Below are 15481 nucleotides of genomic sequence, written 5' to 3'. Positions count from 1 at the left end.
TGGTCATGCAAGAACAGTCATAGATATTGATGCCACAAGACAATTGATGCTAATAACACTTGTCTTAATGGCTTGGAATATGGTCTTTGTATCATTGTTTAACCAAGTATTGTGGGTCAACTTCCCAAATTTAACATTCCAAAAAATTAAATCTTTGGCTTGAAATTCAAAAGGATTTCAGAAAATTATGCTTCAAATGCTGGAAATGAAGGAATGTTTATCTTTGGATGATGTTCAGGTGGACATGAGATCCTGTTTCCCCATTTGGAAAGTAAAATTTTTTTTCCTGCTGTTTTGGACAACAATCACCTTAGTGATCCTACTAAAACAGTAACTGGTCACATCACTTTTTGCTGTTTACAGGACCTTGCGTGTGCCAATTGGCTACTGTTTGCCTACAGAAGTGACTGCACACCAAAACCAATTCATTGAATGTGAAGTACTTTAGGATAGCCAGAAATGTTGTATAAATGCCAGCGATCTGAGTGCAGACACATCTTTTTTTAAAAGGAGGATTGCAGGTGACAAAAGACATCATTGCAAATGGATTCTGAAGGGTGGTAAAATTTGTACACTGCTTTGGCTAAGTCACAGTACTGTCGTTGTAGGTATCTACTACAGAAAGGATATTAGGGCTGTGGAAAATGTGCAACATAAATTTGTTAGGATGAAAGGGCGTACTATGCTGTACTTGAGGGAAACTCCTAGTCACTAGAGGTGACATGATTAAGGAGCAGTAGCATAGATTTTGAGGGAAATTGAATATTTCTACTAGTTGAGTTGATTAACATGAACATAAACTTGGGATTAATACTAGAAACATAAAGGGAGTTAATTTATTTCAATCAAAGGGTTTTTAGAATACAAATTTCATTAGGCTATTAAAGCACTCAATTACAAGTTCAAGATGGAATTACATGATTGGAGCGATCGACTTTAATCCTATTTAATGCCTGTCCCCCATTGTTCAAGTCAGCACTAGCCTAACAAGAATGGACCAAATGACCACCTCATGGGTGGAAAATTGATTTACCTATAGTCTATTCCTGGTTATTTTGAGATTGTTGGATATGTGGATATTGACTTGTGAAGCGGATGAGCTTATTCAAAAAGTTTTAGGTTAGTTGGGTTAAAGGTAGACTCAGTGCTAGTGTGATGGGATGCACACTATGATCCTGAGATGAGAGGAAGTTGTCCAGATTATAGACACTCTTGCAAAGCTCTTTGTATGTGCTGGAGGACAGTGTGGCCAATGCAGTACCCATTTTTTAAAAAGATAAAGCTAACTAATTACAGGCCAGTTAGTCTGACTGACTGGTAGGGAATATTTTGGTTTCTTTAAGGATGAAATTACTTTTTACTATATAGAGTAAATAGTAACCAATATGGGATTCAAAAGGGACAATCCTGCTTGACAAGTGACATAAAATTGGAGGAAACAGGAATTGAGGGTTCTAAGTGGGTAGTGGTGCCCCACGCAATTGATATCTGGACACACTCTTGTTCAGTGTCAATGATTTGGATGTAGGCCTAATGGGAGTGGTGATATTTGTAGGTGATAACAAAATAGGAGATGCAGTTAATTACTTCAATACCAAAGGAAGCTGCAAATGTGTATTTGAGGAATGGACTAAAGTGGTAGGTGGAATTCAATTGTGAGGTGATGCATTATGGTTCTAAAAACATAATTGCAGTAATTACACACCTGGAAGTAGGCTTGATGCTGTGGAAGAGCAGATAAATTTGGGATTACAGGTTCATTGAAATTAAAGGCAGCACCTCAGGTTTGATAAGGCCTTTAAAAATACATGCCAACATAGACTGGGCCAAATGGCCTGTTGCCATGTTGTAATTTTTTTCACTTCCTCTCCCTTTCTTTCTTTCCTCCCTTCCCCCTCTGCCCCCCCCCCCAAAAAAAACACCATAAGATCTGTCTGTCATCCCCTTAACTCTAGTTGACTTGAGCATGGTTGTATGGAAAAGAAAACTGTGACGAGTGTGGTTTTAAATTCTTTACTATTTGCAACACTGGAGATAAAGTAAACATTTATATAAGACTAAGCACATTTTGAAAGCAAATGTTTTATCTGTATCATGGAATTGCAACATGGTAAGTTTGTAGTGTTCTGTGCAATGGTGTAAGTTTCAGTTCAGAATCTCGAGAAACGATTGCAATGAACGTAAGAAATAGGAGTAGGCTGTAGGCCCCTCAAGCCTGCTTTGCTAATCAATAAGATCAAGGCTGATCTTTGACCTCAACTCCACTTTCCTGCCTAATCCCTAGAGTCCAAAAATCTATCACTCAGCCATGAATATACTCAACAACTGTGCATCCACAACCCTCTGGGTTAGAATTCCAAAGTGTCACAACCTTGAGTGAAGACATTTTTTCTCATCTCGGTCCTAAATGCTTGCCCCCTAGTTCTAGACTCTCTAGCCAGGGGAAACAGCATCTACCCTGTCAGTCCTCTAAGAATTTTATCCTTCAGTTGTCAAGATGCAAACTTTTTTTAGACCCAAGTGCAGAAATCCTGTAACCTCAGTGGCACTAGTACATAATTGGTGACAACAAGTCTAGTATCTATCTACAATTTTAAACCCTTGCTTTAAATAGGGGTGGGAGAATACCATGGGAGAATCTTTACAATGTTAAATGGCTGATTTTAGGCAGTAAGCTCCAACATTAGCACCAATCCAGCTGATGGTGTTTAAAAGTGGACTTCCTGTTGGTAAAGTTGATGGTTGTATTGGAAGGTTGTCATTAGAATGTTTAATTACTCATCTTTATCTAGATGAGGTAAGATTGAACAGTTATAGGTATGTATATTGACACTGTAGGTCTAGTTTACATACAGTCCAAGATCATTTGTCTTGTCCTTAGTCTTGTTGTAGAGCAGTCTGCCAGCAAGGAGCTGGAATGTAATAAATCTCTTGAGCTGATGTTTTTTGAAAATAGTACTAAACAAATCTTAGATTTTCCTTCTGCTTTCAAACAAGTTATTTCATCCTGATTTTTGGGTTTCCTCCTTTCCCTTTGCTTTCTGTCTCCTATTAACTGGACCACCTCATCTGTCTAATACCAGTGTATTTAAGGGATGATATTGATATTTGATACGGATATTCTCTTGCATCTAAATTTTGAGTAGATATGGGGAAAATGTTGAGTTGAATTTTGTTGAAACAAGAAAAGTGACAACCGCCTCTTACCAATTGACAACAATTGTGATGCCATTGCAATTGTTAAAAACAGCCATGATGCATCTTCCAATGTGCTGTATGGCAACTGTTTTCAGAAGTACATGGTTTTGAAATGCTGTCAAAGATACTTCAGTCCCTTGCAATGACCACACCATTTAAACTTCTGAGCTTCGATAACAGAAAAATAAACTATCTTTTTGTTGCACTCAGAATAATTTGAACTTTTTTTCAGACTAATCTCCCAATATTCAAGCTGAAGGAATCTTCGGTCAGAAGAAGATACAGTGACTTTGAGTGGCTGAGAAACGAACTTGAAAGGGAAAGTAAGGTAAATTCCAGCTTGTGTTTTGGGATAGAGCAATTTTATGCTATTCGGGTGCATAGTTGAATTAGTAGCTGTTGAGTATGAGGCACTTGGTTTTTCAGCCAGACCTTGTTTTACATTCAACCCCCCCACCCCACAAGTCCAATCCCAAGGTAGGTGTGAACATTTATGCCTAAATCATAGAATTGAAGGCCCCAGTATGAGTGAAATTCACTTTGTACTACAGGTGATTTTTTTTTTGACTTGTCACTAAGATTGAGGAAATTTTGTCAAACGGCTAATCCAGATATGACACTTGGTTTTTGCTTGTCTAGTGCAAATGTTAACATTTCCCAACCTATAATGCATCTATAATTGAGAATTCCCAGCAGGAGGCCTGTGACCAGCGGTGTGCCTCGGGGATCGGTGCTGGGTCCGCTGTGATTTGTTATTTATATTAATGATTTGGATGAGAATTTAGGAGGCATGGTTAGTAAGTTTGCAGATGACACCAAGATTGGTGGCATTGTGGACAGTGAAGAAGGTTATCTAGGATTGCAACGGGATCTTGATAGATTGGGCCAGTGGGCCGATGAATGGCAGATGGAGTTTAATTTAGATAAATGTGAGGTGATGCATTTTGGTAGATCGAATCGGGCCAGGACCTACTCCGTTAATGGTCGGGCGTTGGGGAGAGTTATAGAACAGAGATCTGGGAGTACAGGTTCATAGCTCCTTGAAAGTGGAGTCACAGGTGGATAGGGTGGTGAAGAAGGCATTCGGCATGCTTGGTTTCATTGGTCAGAACATTGAATACAGGAGTTGGGATGTCTTGTTGAAGTTGTACAAGACATTAGTTAGGCCACACTTGGAATACTGTGTACAGTTCTGGTCACCCTATTATAGAAAGGATATTAAACTAGAAAGTGCAGAAAAGATTTACTAGGATGCTACTGGGACTTGATGGTTTGACTTATAGGGAGAGGTTGGATAGACTAAGACTTTTTTCCTGGAGAGTAGGAGGTGTAGGGGTGATCTTATAGAAGTCTATAAAATAATGAGGGGCATAGATAAGGTAGATAGTCAAAATCTTTTCCCAAAGGTAGGGGAGTCTATAACGAGGGGGCATAGATTTAAGGTGAGAGGGGAGAGATACAAAAGGGTCCAGAGGGGCAATTTTTTCACTCAAAGGGTGGTGAGTGTCTGGAACGAGCTGCCAGAGGCAGTAGTAGAGGCGGGTACAATTTTGTCTTTTAAAAAGCATTTGGACAGTTACATGGGTAAGATGGGTATAGAGGGATATGGGCCAAGTGCAGGCAATTGGGACTAGCTTAGTGGTATGAACTGGGCGACATGGACAAGTTGGGCTGAAGGGCCTGTTTCCATGTTGTAACTTCTGATTTTTTCCTACCAAAATGTAACACCTTACACTTGCCTGTATTGAAATTCATTTGCTAATTAGACACCTATTCTGCAAGTTTATTTGTCTTGTCTTTTGTTGTATTCTTTCTTCGTATTAGCTATACTGACACCAATTTGGTGTCATCTGCAAAGTTTGAAATTGTACTTCGATTCCGGAGTCCAAATCGTTAATGTAAATTGTGAACAACATTGGTCTCATCACCGATCCCTGTGGAACACCTTTTTTGCTGGGAATCAAATGCTTTTTCAACTTGTCTGCCATTTCCCCTCCCCTTACTGAAATAAGGTTTTTGATAGGTAATTTTGAATTTAACAATTTTATACATTTTTAATACATTTATTTTAAATTTTTTCTTGCAAGCCCAAGCTTTGACTAGATTTATCATGAACTTTTACTGGCAGTAATATGGCTGGCTGACTCTAGCAGTATTATACTGAACAGCAATCTTCATTTAAGTTGAGAAAAATATTGGGCTGGACATTGCTCATGAAGTAAGTGAGCTCACTGTTAATGCACAAATTGAAGAGCAAGTTCCAATGACCAAACTTAGCAATCCAGAACTTTCTTTTATTCACCAGTGATCTGAAGGCTTTGCGTTGGAGACTGTGGCAATTGCAATCATTGGACCAATGTGAACTTGCTCTCTTGCCCAGCTGGAAATTAATCCAGCCAGAAAACAAGCTGCTGAGTTTTTAGGTCTAAACTAACTTAATGGCATGCTAAGTCTTAATGACTGCCAAACAACTTCTCACACTGAAAATTAACTTGAATGTGGAGTTTATTACTCCTGATTAAGTTTTTGCACAATTCAATTTTTTTCTCATCTTTACCATACCCTCTTTCATGTTTCTCATTTTATAGTACATGTATTAATCTTGGGTACTTTCTGGTGTTTAGTCTGCAGTTTGTCAGGAGTTTCACTTCCTGGTTCTCACAGCATGGCTGGCTTGTGTCAAGCTGGTTGAGAGGACATTAGAGATCCTTTCCCTGCTCACAGCCAAGGAAAAAACGCTGCTGTTTTTGAACTTATTTGAAGGAAGTTGCTGCTAAAAGAACATGGTAACTTAGTGGGTGAATTTAAACCTAATGAGCAGTGAGCACTGTTGGTTTGGTGCTCAGCAATTTACAGGCTATTGTCTTTCAAAAGAAACTACCAAAGAGGGATTAATTTACTATTCTGCTTTTTGCATTTGACCAGTTATCCCCTAGAATTCAATTCAAATAATGCAACTAAAATTTACTTTGTTCAGATTGTTAACAAACAGATTAAGCTAGTTTTTGGATTAATGTGTTCCCATTAAAGATTAGAACATGCAATAAACTTTAAAAATGTTATTGCTGCACTTTTTCTTGCCCATCTTCTACCCACTTGTAATGATTCCTTGCTGGGATATAATTGCACAGGTGCATCTGGTCATATCAACTTTGAAAGTGCAAGCTAATTAACTGATGGCATTGCTAAATCTCATCCTGTCCTTGTGCAACATGCAAGCTTCTGACAGGGTGCTGGAGTAGGGATCCCTCCTCTTGGAGTACTTGTGCATATTATAGTACCACTGTCCTTGCTTTGATCAGCCAGCATGACTGATCAAATCTGGCCCTATGGCTGTTGACCACTGGATAAACTTGCTGAGCCATCAAGCTTGTAACTTTTTTTCTGGTATTTGTCAGGTTTTGCATTTCCGAATATGTTCAGCCACACTTTGCCGTAACTAGATTGAGCAGCTTTTGCATGGGGGTTGATCATTTGGCTAACATCCAAAGTTACATTGGATAAAGTGTGTCCATTTTAGTATCCATAGTGAATCCAAATTGCATGTACAAGAATGCAAGATTGACTGACGATAATGAATAATTAAGACTGCAGGGGTGGGGTGGAGAGGTAAAGTGATCTCTCTCCTTTTTGTGCATTCATCTCCATATCCATTTTTTTAAACATGAGAAAATTAGATTGTCTGGGAATATAAGGTTAGACTTTTTTGGGAGCTTCAATAGACATGAAAGGGAAATAAGTCTAGCCTTTTAAACCAATGTCCTGTATATAATTTTACTTGATATTCAGTATTTAAATTGGATCATTTTCAGAATGGTATGTTTAATGTCTAACACCTGGAATGACTTTCCAGATTGGGTAATGGAGGCAGTCATTCCACAGACTGGGTGTGATAGGGAAGAGATTGTGGAGTTTTCCATAGAAGGATGAGCTCGCAGGGTCGAATGACTCAGTGCATTTGGATAACTGCAAATTAGTTTCCAGTGGAAACTGGACACTTCATTTAATTCCTCAATTCACTTTTAACCTCAATCTTTGCCTAACAGCATTTGTCAATGCTACTACAAGGTGACTAGAGCAACATTGGGTAAGTGGAACATTGCCCCAGTTAGTTACTTAACATGCATGTAGATGAGCTCCCATCTGGTGTAATGCACTTTGTACATGAGCATTGTGTTGTCTGGTATCAGTACTTTAGACACTATCTGATTTCTGTCTAGAAATAGATGAACAGTGTATTGTATTCCAAAAAGTTTCTATCAATGCATTTTGGAGAATACGCAGTGAATGTCACTACCACTATATGATGGTCAAAAGCGAGTTCAAACCTCTTCTAGCAGTCAGCGTAACTATCCCTCTTGGTACTTTATCTCATCCTGATTGGCATAAAGTGGAATTGCTTCATCTTTAGAGCATTGTTCTATGCTAAGTGTCACCATCATTTGGACTTGTGCAGCATAATCCTCAATTTTTTTGAATATTCATATTGCCACAGTTGATCTGACTGTTGCGGAATGCAAGTAAACAACTTTCAAATGGCTATTTACTATTTCTTCCAATCAACCACAAATGTTGCAAAGTTATGCTGTACACAATTGCCCATTGTTGAAGCAAAAGTAAAGAAACTTTTTTTAGGGAAGGTAATAACTTGCATTTGTGTAGTGCCTTTTAATGTAGTAAAACATCCAAAGGTGCTTCACAGGACTAGTGTTAGATACTGAGCTGCATGAGCTATTAAGACAGGTGACCAAAAGCTTGGTCAGAAGTAGGTTTTAAGGAGCATCTTAAAGGAGGAGAGGGGTTTAGGGAGAGAATACAAATCTATTACTCCATGACACAATACACTTGGATTCTTAATTCAGTAATTTCCTTGGCTGGAGACAGTTTGTATAACACATGTACACTTCACAGAATCTTAGAAATTTACAGCACAGAAGATGGCCATTTGGCCCATATCTGCTGGTCAGAGATATCCAGCCTAATCCAACTTGGCCTGTAGTCTTGTCGGTTACTGGTTCATGATTTTAAGCTTTTTTCCTTGTAGGTTGTGGTGCCACCATTGCCTGGCAAAGCACTATTTCGTCAGCTGCCTTTTAGAGGAGATGATGGAATCTTCGATGACAGTTTTATAGAAGAAAGACGACAAGGACTTGAGCAGTTTATCAACAAGTGAGTCAAGTGCCCTTCTTTCTATGGCTTTTGCATTTCATGTATGTATAATCAAAGGGAAATGTTCCTAAAGTTTGCTTGCTTTTCAATTTTTTTTGCACTGTGTGGTTTGTAAGTTTATCTTAATTGGTATGAAAATGATGGCAAGCAGCAGTCCAAAAACAAGTTGCACAAGTTAAGAATGGAAAATAACATTGACATGCAGTGTTTTGCTCATGCAGGATAATTTTTTTTAATGATTAGTTTCAGAATGATTCCAATACGAGGCTGAGGGCACAAAGGGGTCTAGCTGAGTTTTAATTTTGTTGTGTTTTCCATGCATAATTTATGTAAATTGCCATTAAAATTATGTGTTCCTTTTTTAAAAAAAAATCAGTCTTGTGCTTTTTTTCCCCCCGCTCACGTACTTATTTTTGGTCTAAGGTGGTCTTCATTTGAAGTGAACAATAAAAAGTTATACCTGCAATTATTTGTGATTGCTGTTGCCATCTGTTTCATGTGTAAATGTGGCATGGCTATCGTTTTGAATAATAAAGCTTGACAAATTGAGAACGGAGTGAGTGAAAGCATGTTAATTCCCATGTTTTGAGCACATAACTGAAGAAATTATTTTAAGAACCAGTATTACTAAATTGTGGTTCAGGAAGTGGGAGAAGAAAAGGACAATTTTGGAAATGGGTGTAAGGCAATTTGGCATAAGAACCTAAGGCGTTATGAGAAACTTTTTTTTATGCAGCTCGTAGATCTGGAATGTGCTGTCTGAAAGGGTGGTTGAAGCAGATTGAACTGTGGCTTTCAAAAATGGATTTGGATAAATACTTGAAGCAGGGGTTGGAATTTGCAGGGCTGTGGGGAATGGGACTAACTGGATTGCTCTTACAAAGAGCCAGCATAGGCTTGATGAGCCAAATGGCCACCTTCGGTGCTGTGACCAGTCTATGATTGTCTAGTTTTCTAACTTCTGTTTTAAGTGGGGTCCCTCCTAATATGAATGTTAAGTCTCCATGCTATTTTCATTAGGCAACGTCAAACATTGGCTTCAAATTTTTAGAAGGGCTTATCACAAGTTTCTAAGTGAAGGCTTCCTGGGAGTTCACCCTCGGGCCTTAGCACTTCAGCATTAATTTTTGTTACTTTAATGCATGCCTTAGATTTTCATGGTCAAAAGTTTTTATTTGGTCCGATCAAAGATGTGCTTCATTACTAGTTGGGAGAGGGCAGTCAGATTTGTTGCAAGGACTCTGCCTGAGCAGTATTTGAGAGATTAGTTGGCTACCATGACTTATGAATGTAAAGCATTCTCAGGTCTCTGGCCTTGATAGTTTTTATCTTTTAATGCTTGGCCTCCACTTCTGAATGCTATTGAGGAAAATGCTAGTAAAATACTATAGAATTGAACAACTGAATGAGAAAGTAGAATTTTTGCCCCACTTTAGAATGAAGGTAGAATTATAAAATTAACTATGTATTCACTTTACAGGGTGGTAAACAAATATCTTGAGCAGGAGGGAGTAATGCAAGTCAAGTTTGAAGCAACTGACTGAAAATGGGTGCTTTCACGTTTCAGGGGACAGGCAGATATGTAGGGAAAATGCCTTGTAAATTGCATAAAGGGTGGCAATGAAAATGGACAGTAGTTGAACTGAATGCTGGGGGAATCCAAGGGACTGAAACTAATTAAAACGACAGATGTATATTTGAACAAAACATTTGTTACTGGTTATGGAGGCAACTGCAAGAACATCGGCCCAGAGTTAACTGATATCAATGCGTCCTGTCCTATCCAGGCCTGAGTAGGACCTTTGGAAGGAGTACAAGTGTAGTTTTGCATGGTGAGGTATCCATGCCTTATGAACTTGGAGGTCTTCATTGGCACTCACATGGCTGTTGGAAATGATGCCAAAACAGATGCACCCTTCTGATGTTGCTCAGATTGGGCAATTGAATTAAAAGGATTTTATTTGAATTGAAGGTATGAGGATCTTTAGAAAGCCTCTAGGCCAGCTTTCAAACTTCCATTTGTTCTTCCTTCTGTATTCTTTAATATGTGGAAAGGTACTCTTACAAGTGCTAAAGTATATCTACAAGAGGGAGGAGGTTATAGAAATCAGATTGTACAGTTATACCAGGTAATTTCAGGCCGCTATATGTATCACTTAAACTGAAGTTTGCTGAGATAAGGGAGGTGAGATTTAGTCCAGATGAAGTCAGCAGGGGATTAGGCTATAGCAGAGAGCAACATATAGCACCTCTACTGTGGGGTTCATCACACAAGATCCTAAAAACAGACATCATCCAAGGAAAGGCAGAGTCAACTCAACCACTCGCTTATGGTCGTACAAGTTCTGGACATTGCTAACAAACTGCACATGGACTGGCTAATGCTAATCTCCAGTTTGTAGTAGCTTCAGACTCTGATCTCAACTGTAATTTGAAAATCAGTCCAATTGATGCTGAACTAGTGATGCACAGAACTGCATTTATAACTTCAATTGCTAGATGACAATCCACAACTTTATTTATCTCATTTGTGCACTTAATGTGTTAAGTATTGCTGATTTATGATTTAGAATTGATATTTTAGTGCATGACTTGATGTCTGACTACTTTGATTTTGGCAAGAAAGTTAATTTATTCAGTAGCTTGTGCATATCCTGAGTGATACAGTTGAACTCTTCAATCTGAACAGCCAAACTTGGACATCACCCATCCTATGCTTAAGCTGGGTGGCAAACCCCAGGCAGGCCCTTAATGAGGAGTTACATTGAGGGTTCATTCCTTAACCTATATTTGTCAGGATACCAGAACCCAGCATTCTTTCAGATCCAAGGATCTGAAAGGTGTCAACTTTCATGTGCTTTTTTGGTTGTGTTGTGAACTTTGACGGATAAGTTAAGTTCCAAGTTCACTTAACCTTTTTGGCTTTGTTTTTGGGTGATGGGAGTGGGTGGGCAAGAGGCTCCAGTCCTCCTGCTTTAGATTTTCATTGTTTCTGTTCAAGCTCAGTTTTGTCTAATTTGTGATTTAATCCACGCTTGTGGTATTGGTGGTCTTGGTACATATGTTAGAAGGAACCAATAAAATAAAGCATGGTTTATCTTCACACTTGTTTTTATTTGGAACCTAGTTATTGAGGCTCACTCTGGATCTTCCATGTGTGCTGTATTGAACTGAACCATGAATCTATATAGTAGAAAGCCTATTTCTAATTACTTTTGATTACAGTAGTTTTGACACTAGGAGCCTTTTTTAGAATGAAATGAATTGTTCACTAGCAAGTGGTGCAATAGGTTGCTTTTTAATAGTTAATATTTTTACATTTCAGAGTTGCTGGACACCCCTTGGCACAGAATGAACGCTGTCTTCATATGTTCCTGCAAGAGGAAATCATAGACAAAAATTACACACCATCAAAAGTGAAACATGCACAAACAGTGTAAATGGACTAAAACACTGATCTGTCCAAGAAATCGTTCCGTACCAATTGAAATTGCTGGTTTTGGCTAATCCTCAGTACATCTCTTTCTGCTTACTGATGTTTCTGAAAACAGAACTTCATCTCAGGTGTAGATCACAAGCAAGAAAGATCTGCATTGGGATTAGAGCTGGCTACTGTAATTTGGCTTTATATAACACTTCTGCTTAACATTCATTCTGAAGCCTTACATTTTGAGTGAAGAAATATGCTGTTGTACTATTCTCATTTGTTCTTTGTGCCCAGATGTTTCACTTGGCAGAAATTGTCAGATGAACCTGTGGTATGAGTACAGCATTTCTAACAATTTTATCTGATGCTTCATCAGTTGTTAAAGAATATTTTTATAATGCATGTGCTTTGTAAATTAAGAGAATCTAGCTGAAGTTTGTCCATTTTTGGCAAGATGTCTTTGTTTTTGAAAAGTGCATGGTATATAGATGGTGCAAGACTCAACCTCATTTGAGGCCATCAGTAGCCAAACTGAAGCTGACATTTTCCTTTATGTAACTTTTCTGGAATATTCCTTCAGACTGAGTTGGCACATTCAATTGAGTCATTGCTGTGCAGGTTCCTTTTTTCCCCCCAAAAAAACTAGTAAAGCCCATACCCACATTATATACTGCATCTGTATCTATGGCTGTTGAATTAATTGAGAAGTAGGGCCTGTTTAAGGAAGTTTCTTCAACAAATTTGTTCCCTTAATACAAGGTTTTGTACTAAACTCTTCCTGGTAGCCAAGAATCAAGATGCTTTGTTTATCAAACACTAAGACTGATCTTCCTGTGAAGTTGGAATGTTTTCAAATAAAGTCCATGTAAGAAAATGTTGACACCATATTGTTTTGTGCAAACTTTGTGGATCTGTTACTAATGCTTTGGAATATCTTCACTGATCTAACCATCCTTTTTGCTCTGCTGTTCTGTTGAAAGAAATCTAGGTTTTTTAGTTTATTTTGATCAACCATCTACTTGGCTTTCAATCTACCCCTTTGTAGCAAATATTGGATGTAAGCTGAACTGTGAATCATCTTTGATTTAATGTAGTTGCCAAGTTCCATTTCCTTGCCATGTGGATTAGAGGGGCCAAACAGTTAAATTGAAAATTAAAAATAATTTCATTGTTAAACAAACCACATAATTTTAGACTTCCCTTCTGTGCAGTACTAAGGGAATGCTGCATTCAGGTGTTTTCTTTAAGATGAGATGTTCAATATAGGCTGCCTTGCCACCTGTTCAGGTGGACACAAGATCACTGTTGTATGAAAAGCAGCAGGGGAGTTCCTGTGCCCTCGCCAATATTTTCTCAACCAACAGCACCCAAACTGATTAACTGGTCACTTTGCACTGTTGTAAGTAGGACCTTGCTGTGTTCAGATTGGCTGCTGTTTGTGCCTACATAAGTAACTTGCATTGCAGAAGTAATTCATGCACTGAAGTTCTTTGGGATGTCCTGAGATTGTAAAAGGCACAATTTAAAAACACTTGTATTTATAACTGACTTCAGTATTTTTACTTGCACATCCTCTTTGAAAATCTTGAGCTGCTCCTAGAGTAGTAACACTGAAATTGCTTATTTTGATCTCTTGAAACTGATACATGACTGCACATGGTCTTATGTTTTAGTGCTGTATTCTAACAGGTTTATCAGCAGTGAACAGATCCATGGCTTGATGTAATGTCTTGGAGCTCAGAAGTACAATTTCTAATTTGCACCCTAAAATTAAGGATTGGAATCAATGGCATACCAGTTTCATGAGTTAATTCAGCTTATGAATTGGAATGAAGTTAATAGAATTAAGTGGGTGTAATTTGAAGTAGATTGTATGGCCTTGTGTGTGTATATATAATACAGCACTTAAGTTCAAAATAGTCAGTTGGACAATTAGCATATAAAATTGGCCCACTGCCAAGTTATCTTTCATTATGGGTGATACTGATGTCTTGGGAGAATTTTTTTTAAACTTGGAACCATAGCAATGAAACCTTTTCAATCGGAAGTTTTTTATTTTGAACCTGGTATTTGACTATGCATCTCCCAGTATTATAAGGGAACCAATTTATTAAAATCCTATATTGTCTAAAGCTGTATTATCTCAGCACAATGGTGGGTGGTGATTCATCAATGTCATACTAACTTATTTATGCATTGTATGAACCATAAGATACATTGGCTTGGACAGGAATCTCCTGTTTGTTGCCACTTGTGCCTATTAGAGCTGTTGGGATATTAATATGGAAGGGATGTAATCCTTGCTAAACACCATTCTTGATCCAACTGAAGCACTATTAAGATGCTTTCATTGGCCATTACAGCAATTGTAAAGGTTTCTAGTGATATTTTGTTTCAGGAATCTGTTTTTAGGTGCAAAAAGCTGATGCAGACTTGGACTCTGATTCTTGCTGGCTAGTCCAGCATTTTAGTCATGTCCTTTTCCTTCTATCTGTTAACTCTGTTCTCATTCATTGTGTTCTACTCTGAATAATGTTTAAAACTTCTAGTTGCTGCCACTATGTGGGGTTTACTTTCATTTGTATTCTACTGAATATAGATCTGGTGATCCTTTCCACATGCCATGCTTTCATATTAACCATAGACTTTTTTTTGAGAAAACAAGCAAGGTAGTGAGATTAATTTTGGATTGGTCTAGCAAAGAGCCAGCACAAACATGATAGGCAAGTGGCTTCCTTTTTACTATAAACCTCCCATGGGTCTAAGCTATCTTTTTTTCTTAAACAAGCACAATTAATTTATTTTAACTGATCGAGTATCCTTCAGAACAGAAGTGGTATACCTACCACACTGGGCAAAGCTACTGGCCTGCAGCATAAATCACCTGATTTCTGGTAGGTAGAAACTGCCATATATGCACTAGTGGTCTTGGCCCATCAGTCCTAGGGACATTGTTAGCAATATAAAGCGCAGATCTGCATTGTAAATAATGTGGCTTAGCTGGGGGTGATCTTTGTCATGAGTGTCCCTAGTTTTAATTTTAAGTACACTTCATGTATTCTGAGCAAATGGGACAGTATGGCTGAACGGCTCAATGTCAGTGTTTCTTTGATCTGTCAAATGGGTCAAGATTGGCCTCCCTGCCTCCCTCCCTCCTCCCTCCTAAAAATGCAATTACTACAAATCCATTGGAAGGCTGAGTAAGTAATAGATTTACAAGCTTGGGAACTTGGTAGATGGAATTGAGTGAATGTTAGTGTCCATGGTTCAGCATCGATATACCCCAAACAACTCTGATTTGGAACTAATATTTTTAAGTTTGTATTAAATGTGATATTCTAAAATTGTTGTAAATTTGCAATGGATAACCTTCACCAGTGTGGTCATATAGTCTACCTAACCATAGCTGCACCATAGGTGGTAGTGAGAATATATGGGTGGTTCTCCTGTTTAATGGATGGGAAATGGAGAGCTATGCATTTGGCTTCCTGACTAGTGATCATTGAGTGCTGATGTTTGCTTCCAGTGCTTGACTTGGGGAATCAGTCCTATAATCCTTCCTTAGTCCCATCAGACTTTTTAGCTGAGCTGGGGGCTGACTAATGCATTAAAGTTTTATAGTATCCTGATCACTAAATATCCATTAAGCCATAACTTAGTACTTTTTCTTCCTCCAATTACAAGTTC

General features: G+C 38.3%; 1 protein-coding gene across 1 annotated transcript in view; it reads left to right on the top strand.

The window, feature by feature from the left end:
- The window catches only part of snx3 (sorting nexin 3), a 39790-nt gene extending 27122 nt beyond the window's left edge, over nucleotides 1–12668 (top strand). Inside the window, exons 2-4 of the mRNA XM_067984991.1 lie at nucleotides 3431–3526; nucleotides 8243–8367; nucleotides 11693–12668. Coding sequence (XP_067841092.1) covers nucleotides 3431–3526; nucleotides 8243–8367; nucleotides 11693–11807 — 336 coding nt within the window. The 3' untranslated portion in view covers nucleotides 11808–12668. The remainder of the gene's footprint in view (nucleotides 1–3430; nucleotides 3527–8242; nucleotides 8368–11692) is intronic.
- The last annotated feature ends 2813 nt before the right edge of the window (nucleotides 12669–15481 follow it).

Source organism: Heptranchias perlo, chromosome 5 (assembly GCF_035084215.1).
Source record: "Heptranchias perlo isolate sHepPer1 chromosome 5, sHepPer1.hap1, whole genome shotgun sequence".
Lineage (NCBI taxonomy): Eukaryota > Metazoa > Chordata > Chondrichthyes > Hexanchiformes > Hexanchidae > Heptranchias > Heptranchias perlo.
This window is presented reverse-complemented; position numbering and strand designations above follow the sequence as displayed.